The sequence below is a fragment of the Oryza glaberrima genome, chromosome 6 (genome assembly GCF_000147395.1).
Source record: "Oryza glaberrima chromosome 6, OglaRS2, whole genome shotgun sequence".
Classification (NCBI taxonomy): domain Eukaryota; kingdom Viridiplantae; phylum Streptophyta; class Magnoliopsida; order Poales; family Poaceae; genus Oryza; species Oryza glaberrima.
Genome location: NC_068331.1, coordinates 3,048,474 through 3,062,299, shown reverse-complemented (window position 1 = coordinate 3,062,299; position 13,826 = coordinate 3,048,474). Strand labels below are relative to the sequence as shown.

At 41.1% G+C, this 13,826-nt stretch overlaps 3 protein-coding genes across 4 annotated transcripts; 2 read left to right on the top strand and 1 right to left on the bottom strand.

Annotated features, from left to right (window-relative positions):
• Positions 1 to 412: 412 nt before the first annotated feature.
• LOC127777810 (uncharacterized) lies at positions 413 to 3,082 on the bottom strand. The gene is made up of 3 exons (XM_052304430.1): positions 2,703 to 3,082; positions 1,100 to 1,232; positions 413 to 1,011 (listed from the first exon to the last, which is right to left on the bottom strand). The coding sequence occupies exons 1-3, from the start codon at positions 2,987 to 2,989 to the stop codon at positions 955 to 957; spliced, it is 477 nt and encodes a 158-aa protein (XP_052160390.1). The 5' UTR covers positions 2,990 to 3,082; the 3' UTR covers positions 413 to 954.
• Positions 3,083 to 3,139: 57 nt separating this feature from the next.
• Positions 3,140 to 6,271, top strand: LOC127777809 (uncharacterized). The gene is made up of 9 exons (XM_052304428.1): positions 3,140 to 3,515; positions 3,598 to 3,663; positions 3,761 to 3,866; positions 4,628 to 4,670; positions 4,992 to 5,064; positions 5,296 to 5,383; positions 5,758 to 5,814; positions 5,898 to 5,976; positions 6,076 to 6,271. Exons 1-9 carry the CDS (start codon positions 3,442 to 3,444, stop codon positions 6,087 to 6,089), a joined length of 600 nt encoding a protein of 199 aa, XP_052160388.1. The 5' UTR covers positions 3,140 to 3,441; the 3' UTR covers positions 6,090 to 6,271.
• Positions 6,272 to 7,539: 1,268 nt separating this feature from the next.
• On the top strand, positions 7,540 to 13,346 carry LOC127775499 (disease resistance protein Pik-2-like). Of its 2 annotated transcripts, XM_052301749.1 has the most exons (3): positions 7,540 to 7,824; positions 7,920 to 10,263; positions 10,958 to 13,346. In XM_052301749.1, the coding sequence occupies exons 2-3, from the start codon at positions 9,374 to 9,376 to the stop codon at positions 12,930 to 12,932; spliced, it is 2,865 nt and encodes a 954-aa protein (XP_052157709.1). In that variant the 5' UTR covers positions 7,540 to 7,824; positions 7,920 to 9,373; the 3' UTR covers positions 12,933 to 13,346. The 2 variants fall into 2 exon arrangements, with proteins under 2 accessions (XP_052157709.1, XP_052157708.1); XM_052301748.1 differs by having other exon boundaries at positions 7,540 to 10,263.
• The last annotated feature ends 480 nt before the right edge of the window (positions 13,347 to 13,826 follow it).

Sequence of the window (13,826 nt, the reverse complement as noted above, 5' to 3'; positions counted from 1 at the left end):
AGATGTGACAAAAGAAAAGGTCTTGTTGATTGATGTGCTCATGCGAGTGGGTGCAGGTTTGTTGTTGATGACTACTCCCTCCGTTTCAAAAAAAAAAAAAAAAAGGTAAACCCTGGGTTTCCATGCTAACGTTTGACTGTCCGTCTTATATAAAATTTTTTATAATTAGTATTTTTATTGTTGTTACATGATAAAACATGATTAATACTTTATACGTGACTTATCTTTTTAATTTTTTTCATAATTTTTTTAAATAAGACGGACGGTCAAACATTGGACACGAAAATCAGGGATAGTCTTTTTTTGGACGGAGACTGAATCCTGATTGTTGTTTCTGCATGGAACCAAGCTGGTTGCCTCTCTTCTCCAGCCAGGATTCCAGCAGATTCTTGATCATATTCTGATCACTGGTTTCTGGTGGCTAGTACAACAAAGGCTGGTATATGTATCTGCTCCTGTCTACAGACAGTCAGCCGGACATTAAGGTCGTAATTAACAACTTATGTTTAGCTCAGATTTTTTTAAGTGCTTGCATCAAATACCGTTGTTTTTATGCCAGTTGCTCAAAGTAGATACTAAATTATATCATCTTGACTTCAACATTAATAGAATATTCCATGCATTAGATTTTGAAAGCTTATATGAGAACATTGCCAAGTTAGCAATAGTTCAGGCCATTATAAAGCAGAGCCATGACAGTGTGGCTCTCTACCGATTGCAATACGACAGGCAATTACCAGGCAAACGGTGGCGAAAGAGCTACAGCACCTCAATTCTCATACTGGTTTCTCTTAACAGAAAGAGATGCCCATCTAACTATTCATCAGTGTTTCAGACACTACAGGCCCAGTCAGTTGCTTCTGTCAACAACAACTTCAGTCCACAGAAATAAAACATACCATCTGCAAGAAATTGAAATAATTTTTTCATTATGTACATTGCAGTGTAGGTTCTTCACGCTGGTTCGAAAAGGCCAAGCATGTGCCCATCGATGCATCGTACGGCTGCAACCTGTATAAAAAAGAAAACTAGTATCACAAATTTTTTTTGAAGAAACAATGGAAATAGACATGTTCTATAGTTATGGGCTATTGGTTACCTTTCCATGGATCTCATATTTGATGGGCCCATCCAACTCAGCTCCCAGCGACAATAATCTCGTAACTGTACTGTTTATGTCTGGTACAGTGAATGACAGCATCGAAGAATAGATTCTCTGCGATGCAAGATTACTGCAAATGTATATGAATTTTCAGGTAACAATTCCATGTTTTGTTCGACTGCAAAAGGATAACATAATATCTCAAGAAAAAGATAAAGACATCTAAACATTAGTAACTACTGTACTACTAGATATAATATTGCTAAGAAAGCACTGGATTTTACAATGCCAAATTGCAAAGTGCCAAGTTTTCAACATATTGATTATCTCCATATGAACAAGATGCATTATACCTCATACTCATACGGGGTGATCTTAAAGCTACCATACCAAGCTATCTGGCTACCATGACTATTGTCAATGTTACGTAGAGTAAGAACAACAGGAAAAAAAAGTAGATGACTTCAGAATTAGGAGATCATGAGTTTTTCAAAAGCATCTAGTTGTTGTTTTTTTTTTGTAGTATATTTATTTTAGATAATGGAAGCTTTATATTGATCTCAGCCAATTACATCAAGGAGATCCAATTGCCATGCAAACTTTTTGTTGTATATTGTGGTATCCATATCATCCCTTGAGGCCTTGAGTATCTCAATTCTCAAATCATCAGAGCACAAGTTTCTGCGGAACATAGTATGCCTCTGCTAAAAAGAAATGCATATGATGACACAAGAAACAATATGTAAAAGAAACTTAAGGTTACACTATTCCTCATGCAGAATTTCATTACTCAGCATGGTGAGTAAAAAGAATAGCAAATCAACAACCTAGCATATCCAACACTTCTACATGTGAAAGAACAGCAATAGGGCCACGATGGATGTTGGATAAGTATTCTACCAAGGCATCAATCCTAGGGTAGGCCTAACCACACAAAGTCAAGCAAACAAGATCCTTGTACTAAAAATGCAGGGACTTGTGATGCGCACTATCAACTCATTAAGTGTGACTGTTTCCCAAGGATAGAGTCAATCCACTAACATTTTACCTGCACATCTGAACACTGTAGACTAATTTGCTGCCTTTCCAAAGGGAAAACAGGAGTGCCTGAGAACAGTTAATGCTGACTCCATCTTGCCCAAACTTAGCTGAGATGCTATCCGCAATGAAAAATGTTAAAATTGGTCAAAAACAGATACTTGCGCTAGCTGGTTTATAGCCAGGGACTAACAATTCAGGAAAAGGTTCTCCTTAGAGCCAGAATTTCCACGAACATAGCACATGAAGGAACACTTTTTTTTTAATCATTGAACGCACCAACATTAAAATTTTGCAGCGCGTAACATCGCATTCCATGTGTAGCGTTTTCAGAAGCAAACCGAACCAACTGCTCCGCACAGGCAATTCAACAAACACTTGAACGCCATCGTGTGGAACAGCGAACCACCCAACCCCATCATCCCAACCTCAGCCGCATTTTATCATACATCTCCGAACTCACACTCAAATCGACCCCCAAACCCATGGAAAACTAGCATAAACGAGAGAGAGAGAGAGAGAGAGAGAGAGAGAGAGAGAGAGAGCTAAGCAGTCGGGGGACCTGTCGTTGGTGTGCATGAGGGCGAGCTTGAGCGGCCCGGACTGGAGCTCCGCCCATCGCAGCGTGCAGACGTTGACGCTGAAGTCGAGCCCCTCGGAGTAGAACCTCGCCGCCCGCGGCACGTCCCGGTGCATCTGCAGCACCCACCGCAGCGTCGCCGTCGCCGCCGCCATCCCCCACCGCCGCCGCCTCCTCTCCCCTTCCAGACCAAAGCCGCCGTCGCTCAGAGACGCGCACAATACTTCTCTCAGATCCGACGGCCCAGAGGCCCAGATCTCTCGCCGCATCCAACGGCCCAAAGCTTGAAAAGGCCCATCATAGTGTTAGCTGACAGGTGGGCCCAACTCAACGGTCCAGGCCCACCAATGAGGCCTCTCAAGTCAGCAACGCCAACCCTAGGCTTCTCACTCTCCTCGAACGCGCGACGCCGCCGCCAGAGTCTCCGGCTCGCCGCACTTCCCGCCTCGACGTCACCGTCGCCGTCGCCCCTCCCGCCGGTAGGAGAAGGTAGCTCGGCGCCTCGGTGACTTGGCGTCGCGCTCTGCGCCCCTGCCGCTCTCGGTCGGTAGGCTCTCGTCTCACGCGGCCCCTTCCACCGCTTCACGCCGCCGGCAGTGAGCAGTCAGCTGCGAGGACCCGCTCCACCGAGAGAGCTAACGCCGCCGCCGCCCGCGGTGCGCAGTAGTGCTCGAGACTGCTGCTGGTGTTGATAGTGTTATCTGGGATTTTTAGTCTGAGGATGGGGAGGGCGAAGAGCAAGGGCCCTAAGTTCGCCGCCGTCAAGAAGATCATCACCAAGAAGACCATCCAGAAGTAGGCAAACCATCTCCCTCTCCTATTGGTTTCTTGGTGATTCGGTTCTTTTTGTTGCGACCCTAAATTTTGTCTCCTCTAGGTACAAGGAGGATGTGTTGAACCCCAAGAAGAAGGATAACGAGAAGGAGAAGCTCGGGCGGAATGTGTGAGTGCCTACCGCGTTTTGGGATCCATTTGTTTAAAGTGTTTAACGATTATTGGGATGATTGGATTAATCAAGTCTTGTTGGTTTATTATTTTAGGCCTCAGGTCTCTTCGGCGCTGTTCTTCAGCTACAACACAGCGCTCGGGCCGCCATACCGGGTTATTGTGGATACAAACTTCATCAATTTCTCCATCCAGAACAAGGTTTGTTCTTTGAGGCTTCGAATTAGGTGCTCTTCTGTTTATCCACTGAATGATTTCGTGAAGCCTAGCTTAATCTCAATTGTGTCGAGTATGTAACTGTTGGACATTCTCAAGTGTCATTCAACAGCCCTCAAATAACAGAATGGTATTGCCCATTGGCACTTAATAAGAGGCATATAGTATAGGGCATGTGTAACAAGCGCTGGCACATCATTTAACTTATTTGTACTCTGCTCCACAATATTTTCTGGTATGCAGATGTATGAGTCACAATACTTAAAATCATTTTTTAACCAATATGGATTATGATCACATCTATTAGATAGACCTAGTACTACTCTATCTACTGGATAAATATTGTGAAATAGAGGGAATAACATAACATTTGGAGTGCCTTACATCCATCTGAGTGCAAGAAGGTTCATAACCAACCTGGAGCCACTTATTAGATGCTAGAACCATATTGAAAACTAATTGAATTATGAGGCTTTATATAGGGTATAGGGGTAGATGACCAAGTGATTGTCCATATTGACAGTTCAAACACAACAGAAATCTTGCATTTCTAGGACAGAGAAATACATTGACTATCTATCTATCATCGTATCTTTTCCCATCCCTGGTGCAAGTGCTAGCTACATCCCTTCTTGGTCAGAGTGTATTCCTTTCATGTGGGTTTACTGGATTATGGAGCTAACTAACAGTTTCTCTGAGCTTATGCTTATGGGTAATAGCTAAATGCTTCTTTGACACCTATGCAGTTGGATTTGGAGAAAGGAATGATGGACTGCCTTTATGCAAAATGTAAGCATGCATCTTCTTACTCACTCTGTTTCAAATTATAAGAAGTGATGGGTTTGTCCTAAGTCACACTTCTTTAAGTTTGACCAAGTTTATAGAAAAAACGTAGCAACATCTACAATACCAAATTAATATATTTGTTTTGTGTTGGAAATGCTACTACATTTTTTTATAAAGTTGGCCAAACTTGAAGAAGTTTGACTTAGGACAAACCCAAAACACATTATAATATGGAATGGAACGAGTAGGGCTTAAGCTATCCTTTTTAGCATATTTTGAAATGCATACGGCTTTGCTGACAAAGTCTACCATCTTGTTATGAAGGCACACCATGTATCACGGATTGTGTTATGGCGGAGCTTGAAAAGCTGGGACAAAAGTATCGTGTAGCATTGAGGTATGTTCATTCCCAATAATTACTGTGGTAATTGGTTCATGCATTTCCTTTAATTTATATTCTTCACTTGTTGCAAATTCCGTTATTCATTCTGTTTCTCTATCCCAGTATCTGTAGCTATTGTCTTCTATGCATATTAGTATCAGTTGGACATAGTTCTGATGTTTGGTACTATAATATAATTTTCTATGATTTTCATCCATCAATAAATACTATTTTTACCTCTTACAGAATTGCAAAGGACCCTAGGTTCCAGAGATTAGCATGCACACACAAGGGAACTTATGCTGATGACTGTATCGTAGAGAGGGTTACTCAGGTATAATTCTGCCTACTTGAACTTCTATTGTTCGAATTGAGTTTTTATGTGTGCAAGTGGCAGCATTGTTTTGGATAGCAGATGTTAGGTAACTTGACGCTACTTGCAGTTGAGTAGTAGAGAATATGATGAATGTATGGGTTACTGAAATTTTCGCAATCTCCTTTTGAAATTACTAATATAACTTTCTTTAGTCTCGCCAATTTCTGCTCTTCATCTTTACAGCTTCCATTTACATTTTAGTGAACACTTAAATTAAGGCTGGTTGGCTACTGAAAGTTTAAGACTAGTGTTTGTGATAATCATTTGAATCTATGTAGCTTGCGTGTAAAAAATTTCGCTAGTTTTGCTAAACTGCAACTTTTCTGTAACAGCACAAGTGCTACATCGTCGCAACATGTGATAGAGATTTGAAAAGGAGGATAAGAAAGGTACATTTACAAGCACTTAAGCCTGAACATTGCAGCAGCCTTGCTCTTATGCTAATTACATGTTTGTGTTCTCAATTTGGTAGGTTCCTGGTGTTCCAATCATGTATATCACTCGGCACAGGTACTCGATAGAACGACTCCCTGAAGCTACAATCGGAGGAGGTAATGTATTTTGTGCTGGTGGCAGTCTCTATCAAATCCGTCTTCTATGTTAATCATCTCCTACCTTTAACCTGAGGCACATTTCGATATGTAATGCAGCACCAAGAATCTGATCGGCACGGACATAAAAAATGGGGAATGTTTCACTGTTCAACTTGCTGGCCAAGAATACTGCTGTAGTAGCCTTTTGAAACAAATGCTGTAGTGAGCTGTGCTAATTGTAACCACTTCAAAGTTTTGTACCAACCTCATGAGGATATTACTGTTATCGAGATCCAAGAGATGTGTTTGCTTCCTTGTTCGTGTGTCTATGCCATTTGAATGAGGATATTACTGGAAGGAAGCAAAGTTTTGAATTTACTTGTTATGAAAGAGAAGGCGCTATCTTTTGCTGACCCTTGTTCTCAATTAACGTGTAGCATGTCAATGTAAAAAACCGATTTCTTGGCGCTTTTGATAGTCTCTCTGTCCCATAATATAAGAGAGGATTTTGAGTTTTTGCTTGTAACGTTTGACCACTCGTCTTATTCAAAACTTTTTAAAATTATTATTTATTTTATTTGTGACTTACTTTATTATCTACAGTACTTTAAGCACAACTTTTTGTTTTTTATCTTTGCAAAAAAAAATTGAATAAGACGAGTGGTCAAACATTACAAATAAAAACTCAAAATCCCTTATATTATAGGACGGAGGGAGTAGCTGTTAAGAGCTAGCTTACGATTTGAGATCCTGTATCATCCTAGCAAATTAATGAACCCATTTTTTGTCATTTCACGTGTCTGACATTTGAAACGAAATGGCAAACTAGGACTGTATTTAGATCCAAAGTTTGGATCTAAACTTTAGTCATTTTCCATCACATCAATCTGTCATACACACACAACTTTTCAGTCACATCATCTTCAATTTCAAACAAAATCCAAACTTTACGCTGAACTAAGCACAGCCTAGCAAACGTTAAAACGGAAAAGATGAATGTTCCCGCATTAAAACAGAAAAACTGGCAAACATTGGCAATGGCATGCATCTTCTGTTTTAAAATATAGGCATTAAAGCAAATAAAAACCTCAAAGTATAAGCATTAAAACGAATGAAAATTGACAAACATTAGCCATTAGTATAAACATTTTATCGAATATTTTGTGGCTAAACATTTTACCACTACAGTTAGCATCTTATTAAAATACTTTAAACATTTTATTACTACAGTTAGCATGTTATTAAAATACTTCAATCCAATTAACGTTGGGCCTCATCGGTTATCCAGAACAAATAATAAGCCGTAATGGTTTATTAGTGACCACTAACCATAAAATAATTTGTGTGTAAAACTTTTATATATGTTTTTTTAAAAGTAAATTACTCTCTCCGTCCAATAAAAAACAAACCTAATACGAGATATGACACATTTTAGTTTTAGGATGTAGCATATCTGTTTTTTATAGACAAAGAAAATAAAGACAATGCTGGAAAATAAAACTACATTGGAAATATCTTAAAATCAATATAAAATTTGGTTTTTACTTTAGCTTTTCATGACAACCAATGAGGCTAATCGCCCAACGGGAACGGAGACTGCAGTTTCCATCCTACCCCAAGAGGCGGCGGACGGGGGTGCCGCGGTTGGGCGAACCAGCCGGCGAGGGCACGCGAGATGATCGGTCAAGGGCGGCGAGACTCGGCGACTCCTTCGCTCGGAGCGGAGGGCGGCGAGTCCTTCACTTCGCCAGCGGCAACCCGCCTCTGCGGTGTGAGGTTCAAGTGTTCGATGAAATGCCTCACCGAGTCTGGGCATGGAGATAGCTTTGCCGGTGAGGTCACTGATATGACGACATGCCAGTGCAGGTAAGAGAAAGAGATCCAATGCTAACTATTTTGCAATTTGCAAATGTTTCAACTCTGGAAGGGAATCATCGAGCTAATCACCCCAATGGTCGCAGAGGGAGATGCTTGCTCTCATTAGTTTAATCTTCGAGGAGAAGATCAAATGGTACGCTGCTGTGATTTGTTTGTGTTGGTTGTTTGATGATAGTCTTAGTCCTTATCCAAAATGTTCCTCCCCCCCCCCCCCCCCCTGATTCATGTTCATATCCAAACTAAAACTAGATGCAAATCCAATAATCACACAACCACCACTTGTTATTAAATTTGGAACGTGCGCTCGGTGAATGCTAAGCAAGCGTATGGAACCTCTCCATGTAGCCTGCATTGCGTCACTCTTTTAGAGTGTCTTGGCTTCTCTTGACATATTTAATCTTTGCGTCATGTTATGTCAAAGTATCAAACAAGCTATAACGACTGCCATTTTGTGGTTCATTGATTTGTTAGCATATTATCAACCAAACCTCATATCTTATGTAGCAGTTTAGGTGCTTTGTGGTTGCCACATCTGACAGGAAATAAATCATCTTTGTCTGATGGAGATTGGTGTTAGTTCTTTAAGTTTCTTAGTTGTAGGACTTCTTGACTGATGGCGATTTGTTTGTCCGTTGTACAGTTGGCGCGATCTGACGGTTTTCCCTTTCTGTCCCAGTAATGTTTAATTCTTTATATAGGATCTTACCTGGGGTTCACTTCTTGTAGAGGGAGATTCACTTAGTTAATATGGGCTGCATCAGTAAACTAATTGGGATGGGCATACGTGTGAAACATTTCATTCAGGCAGTTAGGTGGCTTTCTAAATTGTATGGAGTTCTTTTTTCTACCAACTTTAGTTACCAGGTTATCCACGATAAAACTATGTTATCCTTTCTATATGTCCTTGTCCTTTCTGTCATTGAATTGTGATATTGCCAAACTTACTGGTTGTTGCCATTCCTTTTCTTTTTGGAGGTCGCTTGCAAGGTGATTTTATCTGTACTTCTTTAGTTTGAGTCACCCTTCCATGTCATCTTGAATATTTAACACAAAGGGTTATCACATTGTTAGTTTTTCTAACTGGTAAATGTCTCAGCACCTTCTTAGATTATGATTCCTTTATCAATCAGTAAGGTGGCTTGTATATAGTGGCAGTGGAAATGTGAATTGGATCGTCTGGATTATCATAAATTGCTATGGAGAATAGAATAAACAAATAGAAGTCATGATGCCATGTCAATATGTTTGTTCATCATTCGGGTCATCACCTTATGAACCTGAAGTCTCCTTTTCATTGCCTTGTCATCAGCTAACACTGCAATCAACATATTTCCCTTTGTACAATTTATTATGCTGGAGTCCAAATGTAGCCTATTGAGAACTGGAAATGACTAGGAAACTATTGCCTGCAACGCTCTTATCCTGCTATCACTTTCAAATTTAGTCTATTGGATACCTTATATATATGTGCGTGTGTGGCCTAGGGAACACAACTGCATTAGCAGCAGCATCTGCATTTCCATGCTCATAGTTAGACATGGAGGGTGCTATTTTTAGTGTGGCTGAGGGCACTGTTAGGAGCCTCCTGTCCAAGCTTAGCTCCCTTCTCTCCCAGGAGAGTTGGTTCGTGCGGGGTGTCCATGGTGACATACAATACATAAAAGATGAGCTCGAGAGCATGAATGCATTCCTCCGGTACCTCACTGTGTTGGAGGACCATGACACCCAAGTGAGAATCTGGATGAAGCAGGTGAGGGAGATTGCCTATGATGCCGAGGACTGCATTGACCAGTTCACTCATCATCTTGGTGAGTCATCAGGAATTGTTTTCCTTTATCGGCTAATCTATATTCTTGGCAAACTATGCTGTCGCCATCGAATCGCCATGCAGCTACAAGAGCTAAAGGCCCGTGCACAGGATGTCAGTGAGCGGCGTTCACGCTATGAGGTGATGCTGCCAAAGACCACACTTCAAGGAGCAGGCCCACGGCTTACCAGGCATGCATCTCGTCATCTTGATCCGCAGTTGCATGCTCTCTTCACTGAGGAGGCACAGCTGGTGGGCCTTGATGAACCAAGGGATAAACTTGTCCGCTGGGTAATGGAAGCGGATCCTTGCCGGCGTGTGCTTGCCATAGTTGGTTTTGGCGGCCTTGGGAAGACCACACTGGCAAGGATGGTGTGTGAGAACCCAATGGTGAAGGGTGCTGATTTTCACTGCTGTCCATTGTTCATTGTGTCACAGACATTCAATATCAGGACTCTGTTCCAGTACATGATAAGGGAACTGATCCAGCGTCCGAACAAGGCAATGGCTGTAGCAGGAGGTAAGCACGGTCATACAATGGACGGCAACATGGATGGAATGGAAAGATGGGAAGTTGCAGTGCTGGCTGAAAAAGTTAGGCAGTATTTGCTAGACAAAAGGTAACTAGTGCTTTTGTTTTATTTTACTGGTAATTGATTATCTCTTAGACTCCCCTTTTTCCTGCTTTGGTGAATATATCTAGATGATTGATGCATTGCTTGCGAAAAGGTTTAATCAAAGACAATCATGCACCTTTTACTTCAATTCAGCAATGAAATAGGAGAATTTAGTCCTATGTCAGATCTTGACCATTGATTTCCAATGATCTCTGCTCACATAGAAAGGCTGTCTAAATGAGAAATAGAGGGTGCACGACCTTCCCTGTGCTGCTCTACATAGGAATGGAAAGGTTGTTTCCACCCTGTTCCCTACTGTTGCCCGTATCACCAAGTTTTATGCTGTGTACCAGGATTACTGGCTGATAGCACTTTCAGGTGGTTTTTTTTGCTGTAAATAAACTCACTGGATGTGATGCAGAACTGGTATAGAACTAGAAAGTGTTTTGTTAGCCAAGAGAAAGGCTTCTAAGTTTTTCATATTTTTCAAATAAAGGTATTTAAGGTACATATATTTTCCCCTTAAAATCAGGATCATCCCTAAAGCCTTAATTTGCTAACCGTGGGTTAATGTGCTCACTCCTTTATATAAAATATATGTAGTTCCTTCTCTCCTTTTTGTTTTGGGTAAGAAACACTGTTATCTTCTATGATAGGTTCATGACTGATAAAGTGATAAGTACTTTTTTTCCTGTAGGTATATTGTTATCTTTGACGACATATGGACCATATCAGCTTGGGAGAGTATCAGATGTGCATTGCCTGACAATAAGAAGGGCAGCAGAGTAATTATAACCACACGGAATGAAGATGTGGCTAACACATGTTGTTCAGGTCCCCAAGATCAGGTTTACAAAATGCAGCGTCTATCAGATGCTGCATCACGAGAACTATTCTTCAAGAGGATATTTGGTTCTGCAGATATATCATCAAATGAAGAGTTGGATGAAGTCTCGAATTCCATTTTGAAGAAATGTGGAGGCTTGCCTTTAGCAATAGTGAGTATCGGCAGCCTTGTTGCGAGCAAGACAAATAGGACCAAGGAAGAGTGGCAAAAGATTTGTGACAACTTGGGCTCTGAACTTGAAACTAATCCTACCCTGGAAGTTGCAAAGCAAGTGTTAACCCTGAGCTATAATGATCTACCTTACCATCTGAAGGCCTGCTTCTTGTATCTAAGTATTTTTCCTGAAAATTATGTGATCAGGAGGGGGCCTTTGGTGAGGAGGTGGATAGCTGAAGGTTTTGTCAACCAAAGGCATGGACTAAGCATGGAAGAGGTTGCCGAAAGTTACTTTGATGAATTTGTGGCCAGGAGTATTGTACAACCTGTGAAAATTGATTGGAGTGGCAAGGTGAGGACTTGCAGAGTTCATGACATGATGCTAGAAGTCATCATCTCCAAGTCGCTCGAGGAGAACTTTGCATCCTTCTTGTGTGATAATGGACATCCATTGGTTTGCCATGATAAAATCCGTCGTCTCTCCATCCATAACAGTCACAATTCGGTGCAAAGAACAAGAGTCAGCGTATCTCATGTTCGCTCCTTTACAATGTCAGCTTCCGTTGAGGAAGTTCCAATGTTCTTTCCACAGATGCGGCTGCTAAGAGTACTAGACTTGCAAGGTTCCAGCTGTCTGAACAACAGTACTCTGAACTATATCTGTAAATTTTACCAGCTGAAGTATCTGACACTCAGAAAGACCAATATTGGCAAATTACCACGACTAATTGGAAATCTGAAATACCTGGAGACACTGGACATTAGGGCAACGCGTATCAAGAGATTACCAGCCAGTGCAAGCAACCTCAGTTGTCTCAAGCATTTGTTAGTTGGGCACAAGGTACAACTTACAAGGACAACCAGCGTGAAGTGCTTCCGACCGGACTCAGGCTTGGAGATGACGGCTGGGGTGGTTAAGAACATGATGGCTCTGCAATCACTTGCCCATATAGTGGTCAAGGAGCGGCCAGCGGTGCTGAGTGAAATTGGCCAGCTCCAAAAGTTACAGAAACTTAATGTCTTGTTTCGTGGTGTGGAAGAGAACTGGAACGCATTCCTTCAGTCTCTGGCAAAATTGACTGGATCTCTTCGCTCGCTCTCCATTCACATTCTGGATGAGAAAGAGCACAGCTCATCACTGGAATATCTAGCTCTTATCGCAGAGTCGCCTCCTCTATTCATCAGAAATTTTAGCCTGAAAGGCAAGTTGCAGAGGCTTCCTCCTTGGATACCATCACTTCGAAATGTGTCCAGGATTACTTTTCGTGACACTGGACTCCACGCTGAGGCCATTGGAGTTCTTGGAGACCTGCCCAATCTGCTCTGTCTCAAGCTCTACCAAAGGTCCTACGCTGATGACCATATATTTTTTGCTCATGGTAATTTTTTGAAGCTCAGAATGTTGGTTATTGATAATATGGAGAACATTCACAATGTGCACTTCGAGAAGGGCTCAGTCCCTAACCTTGAGTGGCTGACAATAGCATTCCTGCGAGAACCCAAGGATGGGATTACAGGTCTGGAGAATCTGCTGAAGCTGAAGGAGATAGAGTTCTTTGGCGACATCATATTATCCATGGTGACTAAAGTGGCATCCTGCATGAAGGCACATCCAAATCGCCCGAGAGTGATAGGTGACAAATGGAACAATGTGACGGAGTACGCTTAAGGAGCAAGCTCTAAACAACATTGCTTCTAGAGGCCTGTTTGGTTTTGGTGTTCAGGTTCAGCTAGCTAGTTGGGCAATGCTTGTACCTTCATCTCGAAATATAAGTATTTCTAGCTTTGAATCTAGTCAAGCTTGTCTAGGCTTAAAGCCAGAAATGCTTGCATTTTGGGAAGTAGTTTGCATTGCTTATTTCAAGCAATGCAGAAAGTGTAGTGTAACCAGCTGGACAGTATGTATTGATAGTTTTTCAGGGTGTGTTCCTAAGAAGACAAGCTGAGTTGGTTTGTCAAGAGTAGTTGAAAGTACAACTCTGTATTGTATTTACCTTGCTTGTAAGAGCGGGGAATCCTCTCGATTCCATTCGTTTCTTTGTGAAATTGTTTACATGGTTAGGTTGTCTTCGGATGGCATATTTTTGCGCAACTCTCTCTCCACACAGTATTGCAATGATATAGGGTGATGGTCACTACTGGTACTATTATCGTTTTTAAATATACAAAGTCGTTGACTTTTCACCACGGTGTCCGACCATTCATTTGATATTTGTCATGACTTATTTTGTGGTTAAAAGTAATTTAAGCATCATATTTTTACATATTTGTATAAAAAATATTAATATGAGAGGATAGCCCAAATGTTATACTACCTATGTCCCATATTAAGTTTATCTTTTAGCTCATTTTATTTGTCTCAAGATAAGTTCATTTTGGGAGTAATCATTGCATCGGAATTTGTGAAAGTAAGGAATAATTGTACTCTCTCTATCCGGTAATATAAGACTCGGTCAAAGTTGGCACAGTCTTCAAAACTAATCTTTAGCTTATAATTTCTCATATTCTATAAGTTTTGTAGTAACAAAATTATAACCGTATGAAAGTAAATTTAAATCTCAAT

Coding starts and splice junctions, on each gene's coding strand:
- LOC127777810 (XM_052304430.1), bottom strand. CDS start 2,989: ATGCGGCGAGAGATCTGGGCCTCTGGGCCGTCGGATCTGAGAGAAGTA. Junction 1,233..2,702: donor CTCATGCACACCAACGACAG/GTCCCCCGACTG, acceptor ATACATTTGCAG/TAATCTTGCATCGCAGAGAA. Junction 1,012..1,099: donor AATATGAGATCCATGGAAAG/GTAACCAATAGC, acceptor TTTTTTATACAG/GTTGCAGCCGTACGATGCAT.
- LOC127777809 (XM_052304428.1), top strand. CDS start 3,442: ATGGGGAGGGCGAAGAGCAAGGGCCCTAAGTTCGCCGCCGTCAAGAAG. Junction 3,664..3,760: donor GAGAAGCTCGGGCGGAATGT/GTGAGTGCCTAC, acceptor TTATTATTTTAG/GCCTCAGGTCTCTTCGGCGC. Junction 4,671..4,991: donor GGACTGCCTTTATGCAAAAT/GTAAGCATGCAT, acceptor CTTGTTATGAAG/GCACACCATGTATCACGGAT.
- LOC127775499 (XM_052301749.1), top strand. CDS start 9,374: ATGGAGGGTGCTATTTTTAGTGTGGCTGAGGGCACTGTTAGGAGCCTC. Junction 10,264..10,957: donor CAGTATTTGCTAGACAAAAG/GTAACTAGTGCT, acceptor TTTTTCCTGTAG/GTATATTGTTATCTTTGACG.